The following is a 16,823-nucleotide window of genomic DNA, read 5'->3' as shown; positions in this document are numbered from 1 at the left end:
TTAAACTGAACGTTCCTCGAACCTTTAAACAAGACTACCTGTGTACAACAGGAGTCATTAGCAGCACTCATGGGTGTGAACGGTTGCAATTTCTTTTTGGAAGTGACCGTGTGCAGTGAGAAAGACAGGCAGACAGAGAGAGAGAGAGAGAGAGGCCTTTTTTTCATAAATTAGCTTTTTGACTTTGAAGTGATCATAACTAGCCTAGTGATCATCTGTCTTTAGACTGACTCTCTCTGTCGGGTCCATTGTTGGTTCACGAGCCGACCAGCTGATCGGACCAGCTGTTTGAGACGGAGATGAAAACAGAAGTCACGCTGAAGGTGGAGCAGTTAAATAGTTAAATGAATAAATATTGTAACCAAACACAATAATGTGTTGTGTTATCTGATTTAGTAGCCTACAGTAGCTCACATCCCCCAGCACTCCTGGAAATAAATGAAGTCATTTTTCAAACTTAAAGAAAAAACTAAACGGTTTTGATTTTTCTTAAACTGTTATGACTTAATAACTAATGAGCTTTTTTACATTTTACTGGCACTTTGAGTGTTACAGCATTTCACCTGTCAGTTGTATTTATCAATGCATGAGTTTGGTTTAGCTTTGACAGTGAATAGATTCATGCATTTGATTTGCTAATTTAAATGATTATCCCTCAACTCTTTTCTTTTCAAATACATACAAATGAACTGATTTTGTAATTTGATAATTGCCTTATTAGTAATGTTATAAGTCTAGCTTTAAAAAGGGGGCTCAAAATGATTTAGAGAAATATGTTTGAAACTGACAGGTCTAAATGTGTTTTAGGAAACTATGTTCATATGTGCTCACTCTTAGCTGAGACGGGATGTTCAGCTAAGAGTGCCAGCAACTTTCTATGTCTTCTTCCTCATCTTATGGCTTGTTTCTCCATCCTTCCTCCCACCAAAGACCATTGGACGGTTTTGCAAACACAGGAAACAAAAACAAATTCCGAGGTGTTTTTATTGTTCTTGACTCTCTCTTTGTATTCTCCCCTCTCCTCCTCTCCTCTGTAGAAGACTTCTGTCAGACTCTGGTGGACACCCTGGAGGGCACACCTGGCCTGCGCTACATATGGAGCACCTTCAGGCCCTTACTGCAGGGCAAGGTGCTCTACACACCTGATACGCCTGCTGCTCGCCTCATGGTGAAAGAGGTAAAGTAACACAGTATTTACATGCTGACTGGCTTTTTGTGCGTTTTTTATACTTCTTATATCGGTGCATGTAAAGAGGGTCAGGAGGATTAAAGGTGCGGTCAGCAGTTCTGGACAATGTCTGTCGTCAAAATGACTTTTTTTCAAAATCATTGGATATGTCCTTCACGATCCGCTACCTGTCCATATACTGTGTGTGCGCTATATGAAAATCCAGTGTTAATACACCACCGCCTAGGCTCTTTGAACGGGCATGTTACGAGCTATGGTGGGCCCCCTTTGTTAACATACCCTTTGTTGTACATTCATGTTTACAGAGCCTAGGTAGCGGACCGTGAAGAGATATTTTCTGATTTAGACGACAATCGTTCACCAGAATCACTGAGTCCACCTTTAAGTTTAGGGAAAGTTAAGAATTAAATGTATTTTTGCGTGTGGGTATATTTTAATATTGTATTTGCATACGGCCAATTACTTGTATTACTTGTACCAGTGTGAAGTGTGAGGAAGCCTCCATTGTGGAAATGAGAAACAGCGGATGTCACACAAAGTTCCCACCTGGGTGGAGAATAAATACTAGAAAGTAGTAAGCATGGAAGACCTGTCCATACACCTAGTGAATCTAATGTTATTTCACATCATGCTGCTTCTCCGAGATATTAGCACCATTTTGATAACTGCATATATGCAAAGCAAACAACAGGCAGGAGGTGAACATGTTTTGCATTGAGACGATGTAATGAGTTCACAGCATGCAGCCCCGGCCCTGGCGCTGGTAGGCACTCCTTTTCACACCAGAAAACAGTCAGATTGTTTACAAGTCAATGTTCAGGGATAAATAACCCTATTTGCATTCATCTCCATGGGGTGCTCTGCAGTGTTACAATGCTACAAGTTTTCTCCGGGGGGAAATAGCTGCAAAAATTTGCAATTGCGGAGCACTTTCATGTGTGGGAATGGGCTCAGAGCGAAGAGAAGAGGATCAGTGGGTGTAAGTTCAGTCAGGGAAAGGTGAGATTACTGTATAGCTAAATGTCATTTCTCTCTCTTTTTTTTTTGCTGTTATTTTTTCTCTCAGGCAAATGGCACTTTCGACGCCTTGGCCAAGCTGAAAGAGCTGGCAGATATGTGGGACGAGCTGGGGCCCCGCGTCTATGATTTCCTTCAGAATAGCACACAAGTCAATACACTGCGGGTAAGACTCTGCCGCTCTATGAAGGAACAATGACAGAATATAGCTATATTCAGAAAAGTTTTTAGTCTATTTTTGTAGAAATCTTAAATGGTAAATATACCAGTGCTTGATGAAACAATGTTTTTGCCTGTTGTGTCACGCCTGAATTCCATAGAAGGCACAGCTTGCTGCATTTTCACATAGCCAAAAATAGCCGTAGCTAGGACAGCCTTCACGTTGTTCTTGCAAAAAACAACAACCTTTGAACACATATGGACGTTAAATATTTCCCCTTTCATTTGTTTAGTAAAGGGTGGGGAAGAAAAGAATGAACCACATTAACATTATACTGCTGGATAGGAAAATATACATTACGTGCATATCATTTTGTCGCACCTTCTGTTAGATATGGAAAACCGAGGGACGGAAAGTAATTATGTATAAGTGCAGGATAATTTTCATCCTGGCAGGTAGGATTATCTATAGAAGTAGAGGACATGCACTTTTCGCCACCACTTCTCTCTCTCTCTCTCTCTCTCTCTCTCTCTCTCTCTCTCTCTCTCTCTCTGTCTTTGCCTCTCGCCTTATTTCCTTGACACTGACATTACTCCAGTGTCACTCCAAATGAGCTTATAGGCAGCTGGAGGGAAGCAGACACTGGGAGAGCTCCATATAGCTGGGGTATTCATTACCCTAGCCCTAACCTTTACACAAATGGGCCGGCAATCCTCCTTTGTCTTCATTTTCTCCCCAGCCCCGGCTCTCTCTTTCTATCTCTGTGTCTCTCTGTCTCTCTCTCTCTCTCCGCCTCTCTCTACCAAGCTGGTGGCTTCGGAGGTTTGTCATCTTCAGAGGTCCTTCAAGGTCGCAGGCAGATTTGTACGTCAATAGACCAATCAGCACAACCTCAGATCTGAGATAGAAGATTGCTAGTTGTGGATCTGAACAGAAGGACATGCCTTGTATACAATGTCTTACAAATACATTCCTATGCATGTACATAGTGTTACTGTTTACACAGCGTACAGCTATAATCCTTAAGACTTCAGTCAGTGTAGTTGGTTTTGGGGCGACACTTGAGTGTTGCCGTGGTAACAGCAGGTTTGTTTTTAAGGGGAGACACTGCAGATATCATGATGGAACTTTGGCGGTCGATTACTTCAAAAAAATATGTTTTAAAACTTTTTCTAGAATATTTAAATTAATATGCACATTTGGCACTATCTAACTAATACTTAACTAATAATGAAAAAACTAATATCTAGATGTTGCCTGAAGCCAGAGTTAGTCACTTACTGATCTTGAGCGATCTGCCGTCTAAAAATATGAGCAATGTCTTGTTCTAAAGCCGCAATTACCTTTAGTCTAACCTCAGTGTCAAATTCACTGTGATTACTTTACCATAAAAACAAGCCGTCTTTGTCAGTTAAATGCTTTTAATGTAAGATTAAATTACACTGGTTACATGCCTGCTTTGTTATCCCATGAATCCCTGATGTGTTTGAAGACAGCTTGATGGAGTGGGAAAGGTGAAAACTACTACTGCTACTTGACATAAAAGCTTAATATACAGGGAGGAAATTATTCTGAATTATACTGAAAAATACAGTAAAAATTATGTTTCACATCGTAGGCTACATGCGACATAACGTGGCATTGACATAGGCCTACATATTATAACCATATGAAACAACAATGATTTGATGTTTTTCTTCTTTATTTATAAGCTAGATGTAGGCCTATTTATTTATTATTTATAACCCCATATTACTGTAGATCAGGCAGTGGTCCACCCCCCCTTCCTCTCTCTACAACGTAAATGACTCGCAGTCTAGCCTTCATATTTTAATGACGCAGTTGTTATTTGCTAATGGCACAAAATAAACACGATCGCAGTATATATCTCCATGTAATGCTGGTTCACTTGCAAAAGGGGCAATATGAAAGTGGACCACACCAAACAAAAGCAATCTAAATTCTATTTGGTCTGTCCCTAAGCAAGTGTACTAGCGGCCTTTCCCAGTGTGAATACACCCTTAGACTTATTCAGCATGCAGCCGAAGTCGGATGAGGACTTTGTGCCACTTCATCTGACGCTACTCTTCCAAAAACGACCCCCAAACTGTTGACACTGAAATGCCAGCGAGCTCATCGGCCTGGATACATCTGAATTTCAACTCAGACTTTTTAAGACGTGTGGTGCCCTCTTCTTTCCATTTTTTATTTCATGCTGCCTAACATTTTAAATGGAAGTGAATGGACATTTTAAATAACCTTTTGTCTCAATGGGCTTACATTCTCTTTTCAGTGTACATGCCAGGTATATAATCACTGTAATGTTTAATTTGAGATTATGTAGTAACACCAGTCATTACTGGAACTGTGTCATATTAATACTTTGTCGTTTTTTTCACAGCAGCTTGAAACAATGGAAATCCTGGGTGGGAGTGATTGTGGCTAATAAATAGAGGGCACCGCATGTAAACCAACATCTGAGAGTAAAATGATCCAATTATGCAAGAGCTATTGTTTGAGGGGCTTAGCATAGTTTTTTTCCACCCAACAAAATACACATAATACATAATTATTCATTGTACACATGTAGGGGTTAAGTACAGTAGCAAACGTATATTTGTTCCCACATTAGCATATAGCCTTTATTAATTATTTGTATTACCGCCGCATTTGCAGCTTCCATGTGAGATTACCCAAAGAGGCTTCACATAAATGTTTCTTTTCATGTTGGTGAAGAGAAATGATTGGAAGGGGAAGTAGCTTTTGCCTTCATCTTTGTTCTTTGCTCTCGTATTTACTATGTGTGTATGTGTGTGTGTGTGTGTGTGTACCGCCAGTTTTTAAATAGCATTTTCAAACTTTAGTCTGTTAATGTATGTTCATGCAAATGTGCATGCTGTGTGTGTGTGTGTGTGTGTGTTTGTGTGTAATGCATGTCGTACACTAGCAATTCTTGGCCAGAACAAGTGGTGGACGTGTATTCCAGAGCCTGTACAGTACAACTGTTGCCATCTATCTCAACGCACGTAATTAATTCTGCGGAAGAATGAATGTCACCGCCGCAAAAGAACAATGCTAACCGTCCCACGACTTCTCCTCTAAAATAACACACACAAACACACACACACACACACACACACACACACACACACACACACACACATTCACACACACACACACACACACACACACACACACACACATTCAGATCCCATTGCATTCATGCCACAATCATCCCTCAGCCTCTCACTAGCACGAAGAGTGACTATAATGAAACCCATGTTCTTTACCTTTTGAAATCAGGCTTTGTTGGCGAATGGGTTGTTTGCTGCTGCTATGGACCAGCGTCTCAGTGGCACAGGATGGACGGCCGAGCGGCTCGCCAACTTCTTATACAACGGGCCTCCAGAGGAGCGGCCAGCCGGCATGCCGCCCAACGACTGGCGCAATGTTTACAACGCCACCACCGACATCCTCAAGCTCCTCTCCAAATTCCTTGGTGTATGTACAGTCATTCCGTTGTCTAGTTGTTGTTCCTGGGTGAGCGTACCCATGAAAAAGGTATTGAGATAAACTATATAAAAATAGCATTATTTGCACTGATGGTCTCGTTTGCTGTTACATGTAATTTATGATCATCAGTGGAAAAATTAGACTGTTTCAGATACTTAAAAGTTCCTCGTAACACCTTTCAAGGGATTCAATGTTTTTAAGGAAATGGCCTATTCTCTGACATTTAAGTTTTGAAATGTTTTTTCTTATATATATATATATATATATATATATATATATATATATAAAAAAATATAAAAGTGGTATGTCTTTAATTTACCAGGAACAGCTAAGTACTGGGATGTTTTCCAAACAAAGATTTTTTGAAAAGCAGTAGGGGAGAACGGGGTAATTTGTCACACGGGTTGGTTGTCACAATCGTTATATCTCGGAACCAGAAGGCGCTGTCTATGAAATTTTGGTATGTAAATATCCAGAATTGGGATCAGAGGTCACCTACATAGTCTTCCTTGGAGTTAGACTGCTGAATTTGAGGTGAGACGACTGTTTGTGTTTTTCATGTCAAATTGAAAATATTTAGCTCCTCTGTATTTTTCTTCTAGGCTTTTACACAATGGGTTTATAACAAAACACTTGTTACCCATACAAAGTGTGAAGGGTAAACTATATTTTAGATTGTGGTTAGCAAGCTAATTAGTTGTCAGATGGTTATTGGCCTTGATGCTAGCAAGAAATTCAAGTTGGGGTTGGTCGTCACATTTTTTGGGGGGTTGGTTGTCACATGTTATCTCAAGGCTGCAGCCAGAAAAGGAACCCAATAACGAAAGAAATTGTCAAGCTGTATCCTCACTGACACCCCAGAGAAGGAAAGAATAGAGCAGGAAAAGGCAGCTAGCATGCAAAAGAAAAAAGGGCAACAAAATCAAAACAACCCAGTGCATCCCAAACTAGACCAGCTGCCAAGGCTACAGTAAGTTATGTAGGCCTATTTGTCAACTTGACAATGCAATTAAACTTTCAAATTTAGTTCTACTTTCTTGCCTTCTTTTTAAGATTATTCCCATTAAGATAACATTGTGACAAACAACCCCATAGTGTTTGACAACTGACCCCTTGATGGGGTTGGTTGTCACAATGTGTAAGGGTGTCTTTGATGATTAATTTCTTCTTTATTACAATAAGATAGAAAAAGTGAGGGGTACATATTTCAAGCCAACACCTTAAGCTTCAATTTAATGTAGGAATGACTATTGAAAGATGTTTAGGTGATAAGCAATTCTCACTAGAGTAAAAAGTGTGCCTACTTACCCCGTTCTCCCCTATTTGGTTGTATGAAATAAAATAAAATGTGAAAAACTGGCTGTGCAAAAATGTGGGTACCCTTGTGGTTTTGTTGATTTTAATGCCTGTAACAGCATGTAAAACTGATGAATTTAAACACAAAGTTGGTTGGATTATGTTGTTAAGCCTTGAACCTCATAGAAATGTCTGTTTAATCATGAGAAAATGTATTTTAGGTGCCTAAATGCAAGTTGCACTTCTCTTTGACTCTCTGCTGAAGTGAGACAGAATGGGATCATCAAAACAGCTCCCAAAAGATCTGAAAAACAAAGATTGTTCATTGTCATGGTTTAGGGGAAGGCTACAAGAAGCTTTCCCAAAGGTTTCAATTGTCAATTTCGACTGTAGGGAACGTTGTCAGGGAATGGAAGGACACAGGCACAGTGGCAGTTAAACCCAGGCATGGCAGACCAAGAAAAAAACAGGAGCGGCATAGGTGGAGGATTGTGAGAATGGTTGCACACAACCCACAGATCACCTCCAAAGACCTGCAAGAACATCTGGCTGCAGATTGTGTATCTGTACATCGTTCAACAATTCAGCGCAATTTGTACCAAAACATCTGCTTTTTATAAAGACCAAATAACTTAATTTTTGTCTCATCAGTCCAAAGCATTTTCTTCCAATATGAATCTGGCTTGTCTAAATTAGCTTTTGCATACTCCATGCAACTGTATCTGTGGCGCGGGCGCAAAAAGGGCTTCCTTCTCATCACCTGGCCATACAGATGTTTTGGTGCAAATTGTACTGATTTGTTGAACCATGTACAGATACACAATCTGCAGCCAGATGTTCTTGCAGGTCTTTGGAGGTGATCTTTGGGTTGTGTGCAACCATTCTCACAATCCGCCGCATATGCCGCTCTTGTACTTTTCTTGGTCTGCTAGACCTGGGTTTAACTGCAACTGTGCCTGTGTCCTTCCATTCCCTGACAACGTTCCTTACAGTAGAAACTGACAATTGAAACCTTTGGGAAAGCTTCTTGTAGCCTTCCCCTAAACCATGATAATGAATAATCTTTGTTTTTAAGATCTTTTGGGAGCAGTTTTGATGATCCCATTCTGTCTCACTTCAGCAGAGAGTCAAAGAGAAGTGCAACTTGCATTTAGGCACCTGAAATACATTTTCTCATGATTAAACAGACATTTCTATGAGGTTCAAGGCTTAACAACATAATCCAACCAACTTTGTGTTTAAATTAATCAGTTTTACATGCTGTTACAGGCATTAAAATCAACAAAACCACAAGGGTTCCCATATTTCTGCACAGCCAGTTTTTCACATTTTATTTTATTTCATACAACCAAATACTGCTTTTCAAAAAATCTTTGTTTGGAAAACATCCCAGTACTTAGCTGTTCCTGGTAAATTAAAGACTTTTTTGTGAAAGCAGAGTCAATTATAATGCTGGCTGAGAGGGGTTCCCAAACTTTTTCATATGATTGTATATATATATACTGTATGCGTATATACTGTATATATAACAAGCAAGCACTATATGACCGTTGAAAGCACTCAAACAAAAGTGTTTTCCTGGAACAAAAAGCTGATGAAATCCTCAGCTTGAACTAACTCCATGCTATAGTGCAGTAACATTGTACACGCTGAATAGACAGTATATAGTTTGCAGCTTCAATGGTTATACAAGCATGGCGCTGTTAACAATATGCAGTGTCAGGTGTTCAGCAACAACACGTATACTCTTGCCTACAGACTTGAGACAGTGATCTGGCAAAAAGTCTTGTATCCCCGGACATAATTGCTGCACCTTAATTTACTCTTGTATCTGTCTGTTCGTGCTTCAGCATAAAAGCAGGGTGCTTTACCGAGAAACTTCTGTGTCCATGCTGAGCACGGTGCTTTTCTATATCAGAAATCAAGATTTTTCCACATGAAGGGATTTTGTTAGCAAGTCATGCATTTAACGTATAGTGAAGGCATCAAACAGTGTAGTGACTCTAAGTAAGAACACACACATACATGGCTGACATTGATATATTGATCCATGGTTCAGTATGCAGGGAAAACCCTTGCTCTATGTTGTGTAAATAGACACATGTACAAAGCCTAACCAACATCCCCTACCACACACACATAGTGTCAATCAACAGATAGGTAGAAATGATAGGCTGGGCGCCTTGGGATGAACCATACATGGACAATGAAATTCCAACACAATGCAAGTTTTCAATTGTCTGTGCTAATGAACAGGGCATTGCTCAAAATGGATACCAGGATAGGGATGGTTATTAAACAACCTTTGCTGTTTTGTCCTCTTGTCTGGTGGTTGCATCTATCTGTAGTGAGAGAGCTTCTTTGAGTTATACTTTCAGACAAGGGAATACCAGCAGGTGCAAAAGCAATGAGGCAAAAAAATACAATGCAATATAGTGACACAAATTAGGCCCAGCACTACTTAATTTATTTTACTGTGGGATAGAAAATGAAAAATAGGCTAAGTTTGCTCTTGCATGACTAATCGTAAGACAAACAACGACTTGTACAGCTGATGAAAAGCATAATTGAGCCAAATGATGCACTTTGTCATTGATTTTCAACATTAATATGGGTCCCCTGTGTGACTAGACACTCCCCAAGTAAGACAAAAACCACTGTCTCTCTTTTTCTCCCCCTATACCTTTCTGAAAAGCTGTGTGTTCAAAAACCCCAGTCAGATTCCTCTCCCTAATGATGTCATAAGGGGATAGACCACGCCCCCGTGTTACCATCCTAACTTAGCACTACCTCCACCTGGGATAAGCACCACCCCAGATCCCCCTGAATCTAACTGGCAGTTAGATTTCAAACCTGGAGGGAGAACAATAAAGTGTTGTTTGTTGGACACTACACCATGACAATAGTGTCTAGAAGAAGAAACCCAAATTACAATGTTGAACCTTTAAAAATGGGCATAACATGTGACCTTTAAATATGAAAGACATGCACGTCTGTAGGGGCAATTTGCAAAATGCATTAGACTTTGATATGCACTTACATCAGATGTGGCAGTTAAATTAACCTGCAGCTCCTATAGGCTATACCTTTTTGAATTAGAGCATGTATTTCCCTCTGCAGTTGCCAAAGCTTTGGGCTCATGTCACTGTAAATCCCTGCAACACCATCACTAGTATGTAACTAATCCTTGTGCTGTGATATTTTGTTTTCTCCCAACAAAAAAATGTGTATATTTAGAATACAGCCTTAGAGGAGAAATGATAAAAAAACTATTGCGGCAGCGAGACGTGCGGACAGCTGTCAGGTGTGACTGCCTCCCAGAATGGCTAGCTCATTACTGTCTCATTGCTCGAAAAACAGGGGGACAAGGCTATACACAGAACAGAGAGTGCTAGCAAGCCTGTGTCTCATTTGTCTGAAGCCCAAAACATTCCCCTCCCCCTGGCAGCTCCAGATCATTTGGAATTGCAATCTGCGTGGTTTAGTCAATTAGTGAGTTATACTATTTTTTCTTTCTTGCTAAATATCCATCTGCCATTCTGTCAGTGAGTTCATACGTGTGTCTTTTTTACTCCCTCTTTCTGTGTATAGGCTACTACAGATTTATTTATAATCGGAATGACATACGCTACTTAGAATAAAATGATTAGAAATGTAATGTGTCTTTTGTGTTTGTGTGTTGTTGACAGTGTTTAGACCTGGATAAGTTTGAGGCAGCCCCCGACGAAAGCCATCTGGTCAACAAAGCGCTGGAGCTCCTGGAGAATGATACGTTCTGGGCCGGCATTGTCTTTGAAAACCTCCAGACAAACTCCAGCCAGCCCCCTCCTTATGTCAAGTACAGAATTCGCATGGACGTTGATGAGGCGGAACGCACCAACAAAGTGAAAGAAAGGTATAGGCTATGTGACACACAGCTTGGTCGCTCAACTTATTTAATACCGGTAACGGCTGCTTTCATACACATTAAAACATCACAGTTACCAACTTTACCACTTACTTTTTTTTGAAGGCATCATTTGGAGGGTAAGATATGCTTATAAACTTTATTGCTGGGAGTTAGTGGAGAAGATTGATTGGCCTACCACTATCATCTACAGTATATCACCTATTTGTAGCCTACCTTAAATATCAGGCTGAAGTCAAAATAAGGTTAGTTTAGCGTACACACTGGAAATATAGGGTCATATCTAGCTTTGGTAAATGTAAATATTGTTAATTGAACAAAAAGGACAAGTGCTAGTTTGTTTGAGGTGCTGGTAGGCTGTTTCCACCCTCCTGCTACCAGCTTATAAAACAAGCTAACTGTCTCTTAGCTTCAAGACTGGCACTTTTCAATGTTATGAGGCTACAGTATAAACTAATAATTGTCCTTAACCCTAACCTTTGGACAAAGCATGCTTCCAGTTTTCAGTAGACTATTTCTGCTAGTCTAAGCTATGCTAACTACCTGCTAGCTTTGGTGTATCATGGAAGGTAAGTCACAAGAGTGGTGTGAATCTTCACTTCTAACCCTTCTAACCGATAACAAGCCTATTTTCCCAAAATGTCAATGTAATCCTTAAATCACAAATATTGAAGACAATGCTGAGTTTTATTGTCCTTTCTGTTTACCAAAATATAAGCTTAGTTTTTATTTTAAAGTTAAGGCTACTGTAAAAAGAACGAAAAAAAAATACCCTTAAAAAGAAAAATCATGATACTCTGACAGTATTTCTGAACATTATGGTTGTAGTTCACCTGCCCTTTGCTAAGACAGATCATGGTGTGTCTGCTTTTAATAAGGTCATGGTCTCCCGGGGCCCGAGACAACTCCTTTAACGACCTGCGCTATATATGGGGAGGCTTCTCCTACCTGCAGGACATGATGGACCACGGCATTATAAGAGCACAGACGGCAAAGACCCAACCCCTCGGTGTTTTTGCCCAGCAAATGCCATACCCTTGCTTTGTGGATGACACGTGAGTACAAACAACTTTATCTGTTGATTAGTGATAGCGGAAGGAGGTATTGCAGCAATAAAACTCGGGGCTCCCTCTGGAGAGTTGCCACTCACTGCCACCGCATAGTTGAGTTATGGTCTCATCAGTCACTTAAGCCTTCCAGATTTCCCTGTAGAAACTTTTATACGGTCCCTCCTTTTGGTCTTAACTTACCTTTTCACAATTGTGTAAGTGTAGCTTGTCTCACCTTGTAATGGTTCACAATTAATTTGGTTCAATTAAACATGAAAATGTTTTGAATTCAATTTTTAAATTTTTTATAGACAAATATCCTGTATTATAGCCCATACACGTTTTCATTTAGTGACATGTGCAATTACTTTGGTTGTGGCTGCGCTGATTCTTTTGGATGTAAAACACTGATGGTAGTGTACAAAATGACAATTCTATCAAGTAAAATACAAGTTAATACAAAAACTGAATGTTGGAATGGTGGGTCTGAGAGAGTTTTGTGTTGCCCTACTGTTAGAGTCTTTTGATATCACTGATCTTGGACGATAACAGAAAGTCAATGTTAAGTGTCGGGCAATAGGAGAACAACATCCTCAAGGATGAGTTCAAGCGTGCATTGAGGGGCCAAGCAAAAGAAAACAAATGAATGAAGACAACAAGAGGGAAACAGTGGTCCAAAGCTATTGATTGAAGTCAAACCACAGGAAATTCCTGAATAGTTGATGGATGCTGAATTATTAAAGCGACCACCGTGGCGCTCTACCCTACTTGTATTTCGGAGGCATTTTATTTTCTCGACAAAGTGAGAAATGTCACGTGCAAATATATATCGACATCAGAACGCAATCGATTTCACCGCCTCAGTAACCCGTTGGATGGCTCACCCTTGGGACAGAAAACCATGCTGATCGCTCTTAATCTTTCCACCATCCAAGATTTCCTCAGAGTCTTGGAAAATGACTCCCATCCACACACGATTATGATCTCCATTAATAAAGGGAAAAGCCCCAGTGATGCCATCCACAGAAAAAAAGATAATTACCAGGGAGATTTAGGTCCAACAACACAATACACCCCGCTCAGTAGACACAACACACTCACCGCTCCGTGGGGGGAAAAACACAGTTCCAGAGATTAGGGATCTAATTTTGAAATGTCATGCGTTTTGGATAGCACAATATTGAGCAGCTTCGGAGGGGTGTTTGGATCAACATATTTAAAGAGGCAGAAGACAAGAAGAAGCATGAAAAATCCTACTTTATATTGGAGATGCATTCAGTGCTGCCAATATCTACAAGCAGGGGGTTGTTGGAAATACATGTTTTGAATCATAATGCCCTATTCGCTACAACATGTTTTGTCTTGGAGACATAGGAAACAAAAGAAATACGTCAACAATGGATCCATCAAAGGTTGTTCCTATTGATTCATTCTACAGTGCTTATTTCCTTCCGATTTATATTAACATCGGGCTTTCAAGATAAAAGTCAGTGATTCTGGAGAATGCTTGTTGCGATAATCACTTTTTTCTCAAAATCATTGAATGTCTCCTTACCATCTGCCACCTGTCCGCTGAAAAAATAAATCCAGTCTAGGATCTGTTAATGGGCATATTGCTAGCTACGGAAGGCCCCGTTTGTTTACATATCCTTTGTTTATTTGCCAGTTTACAAAGCCTAGGCTAGTGATTTGGACTACAAGCATTCTCCAGAATCGCTGACTCCACCTTTAAGACACATATTTAATATTAGTTTGGACTGCCTAATTGGGTGCACTTGGCTTAGGGTGCCAGGCAATAGAATATAGTTTCAGCACTACTAATTTGGTGGGATGCTGAGCTAAATATTGCGCCCAGTAGAGACATTGTCTAAGAAAGAATGTTGGTATATTAAAGATCATCTCTATCCATTGTGGGGCGGACATACTGCAGACTGAAGAAAAACGTACATCCTTTTGCCTTTCTATGCACTTTATTGCCGTGCCTGTTTTTCTCCAGTACACAAAAAAAACGCTTCTTGACACTAATGCACAGCACTTTCAGAGTCTCCATTTTCCATATTCAGTACGCCACCTCTGATGGTGGATTTCAAATAAAAAGGCACCAATTACCTTGCATGCTCATTTACAAGTCATTGTTGTGATAATGATCGGTCATGCTTATTTGCTAATGCCGACCCCATTTCCTCAGTTTCATCTGCCTAAAACAAAGCATTAATAATTACGTAAGATAAATGGTAGCCATGAAAGCACTGCAATCCCCTCAATTCCCCACACCATTTACTCTTTTCGCCTGCCTAGCCATTTGGGCCTTTTTCTATCAATTATTAAGCACTGAAAACTGTTATTTCATTCGTAAATAATTGAGATGTGGAATTGCACAAAAGGAAGATGCGCTTTTCGACACAAGGGAAGCGTGATGGGGGAAGAACCTTGGTCATAATTATTGTTCACCTCAAGCTTGTGTAGTGTTGCCAGCAGAGAAGGGAAGGAGAGCACACGCTGCATTCAGATGAACATGTTTGTCTCATTTGACTTTAAGATGTCATTAAAATCCCCAAACATTTACATACGTTCAGCTGTGTCGTTCAGAATACAAAGGTGTTCTCCACCTGGGAAATATGAGATAAGGATTATACATGCATATGAAATCAATGGACAGAATATATACCCTAGGGCGCATAAAAAAGTATACTTGTTGACAGTAGCACTGAACATGAAAGATACCGGCTACATTCCAATACTTCCCTGCTATTTAGTATGGTGGAGAACAGAAAAAGGATGTCCCCAATACATGTGATCAAATGCAGCATGCTGGAAAAAGTGTCCTTCTACATCCGTGTTGTGATTTTAGTGTGGAAATCAACATGCTTTTTTTGGCGATTCCGACCCACAATCCAGTGAATAGCAGAAATCTAGTCGTTTTTACAATTTTTTTTTTTTTATATTTTTTGGGCATTTTTATGCTTTATTGACAGTGTAGAGACAGAGTTGAAATGGGGCAGAGAGGGGAGTGACATGCAGAGAACGACCGCGGGCTGGAATCGAACCCGGGTCCGCTGCTGGCCCAGGCCCATGGGGGGGACGCCCTACCAACTGGGCTAAGGGCGCCCCTTTACTATTTAGTTTTGAGTGCAATTTATTCATCAGAAAATATGTTGACAGGAGCTTATAGTGGAGGTCCTGGGAAAGTTTTGTATGCGCTTCATTTAGCAGAGAATATCTCAGCTGTTAAAGACTAATATGAGCCCAGTGAGATGTGTGACAAAATCTCTATCCGGGGCGAAAGTCCTGAAAATGACCACAACAGGTTACACTAGTATCACACTACGTGGTGAATGGGACTTATTTTTTCCTTTATAGATATCCTCATACTTTTTTACCAGATTAATCTTCATATTAAGAGAAATACTTTTTGTATTACACTTTGTCTAAAAAATGTAATAAAATATGCAAATGAGATGATATCTCATTAAATATACATAGCCTACATATACACCCTTTAGTAGAAGTCCTGGATACGATTTATGCACTTCATTTAGCGAGGAATATCTCAACTGTTATAGACTAATATGACCCCATTGAACAACATGGGATGTGCGAGTAAATCTCTACCCGGGACGAAAGTCCTTAAAATGACCACAACAGGTTACACTAGTATCACACTACGTGGTGAATGGGACTTTTGTTTTCCTTTATAGATATCCTCATACTTTTTTACCAGATTAATTTTCATATTATGAGAAATACTTTTTGTATTACACTTAGTATAAAACATTTAATAAAATATGCAAATTAGGCAATATCTCATTTAATATGCGTACATAGAGTACGTAATAGGTTGACTGTTTTTTAGCCATTTTCATTATATATCAAATCAGAATGTTTACTCTTCTATGACCTTATAATCATTGTCATTGTGAACATTGTGCTCCCCTCAGAAAATCTGTAACTTCAAGGGTTTATATGTACGCATATTTAATGAGGTATTGGCTAATTTGCATATTTTATTACATTTGTATTGCATTTAGTGTAATACAAAAAGTATTTTTCTTAATATGAAAATTAATCTTGTAGAAATGTATGAGGATATCTATAAAGGGAAAAACATTCACCACGTAGTGTGATACTAGTATAATCTGGTGTGGTCATTTTCAGGACTTTCGTCCCGGATAGAGATGTTGTCACACATCCCACGTTGTTCACTGGGGGTCATATTAGTCTATAACAGTTGAGATATTCTTCACTAAATGAAGCGCAAACAAATCTTACCCAGGACCTAGACTATTATGAAAATTATGCTTCACCATTACTTAATTTCATGAGAAGACCTTATCACTTCCCTTTTTTTCCATTCCTTTCAATCTTGCAAAAACAATATTTGTACTTCACTGAAAAAAACACCGGCAACAACAATACACTATTATCTGCTCTCCAACACTCATCAGCAGAACTAATAATTTCCTTTTTGCATTGCTCATTTCCTCCTCTAACAACGATCCGGGTTGCTTGTTCTGCGGCTTGACCCCGTTGGCATTTTACAACGTGAGATAACGGGACTGTGTGAGCTCCCGACTGTCTGTGTATCTTTCATATTCAAATTGTGCAAAGGCCCCTAGGATAAAGCGTGACCCTTACGGGAGCCTGATAGCACACTTTTATCAGCCCCCCCCCCTCCCCGAATCAGAGTCATCT

At 39.8% G+C, this 16,823-nt stretch overlaps 1 protein-coding gene across 1 annotated transcript in view; it reads left to right on the top strand.

Annotated features, from left to right (window-relative positions):
• Window positions 1-16,823, top strand: part of LOC307269424 (phospholipid-transporting ATPase ABCA1) — a gene marked incomplete at both ends in the record, with an annotated part of 207,320 nt that overhangs the window by 30,929 nt on the left and 159,568 nt on the right. The window contains 5 exons of the mRNA XM_080052392.1: window positions 1,038-1,177; window positions 2,256-2,372; window positions 5,670-5,867; window positions 10,865-11,070; window positions 11,961-12,137. Of these exons, the coding sequence (XP_079908518.1) occupies window positions 1,038-1,177; window positions 2,256-2,372; window positions 5,670-5,867; window positions 10,865-11,070; window positions 11,961-12,137 (838 nt within the window). The remainder of the gene's footprint in view (window positions 1-1,037; window positions 1,178-2,255; window positions 2,373-5,669; window positions 5,868-10,864; window positions 11,071-11,960; window positions 12,138-16,823) is intronic.

This window comes from Ammodytes marinus (genome assembly GCF_949987685.1).
Source record: "Ammodytes marinus genome assembly, chromosome: 23".
Classification (NCBI taxonomy): domain Eukaryota; kingdom Metazoa; phylum Chordata; class Actinopteri; order Uranoscopiformes; family Ammodytidae; genus Ammodytes; species Ammodytes marinus.
Note: the sequence above shows the minus strand (reverse complement) of the source record. Positions and strands in the feature narration are given on the sequence as shown.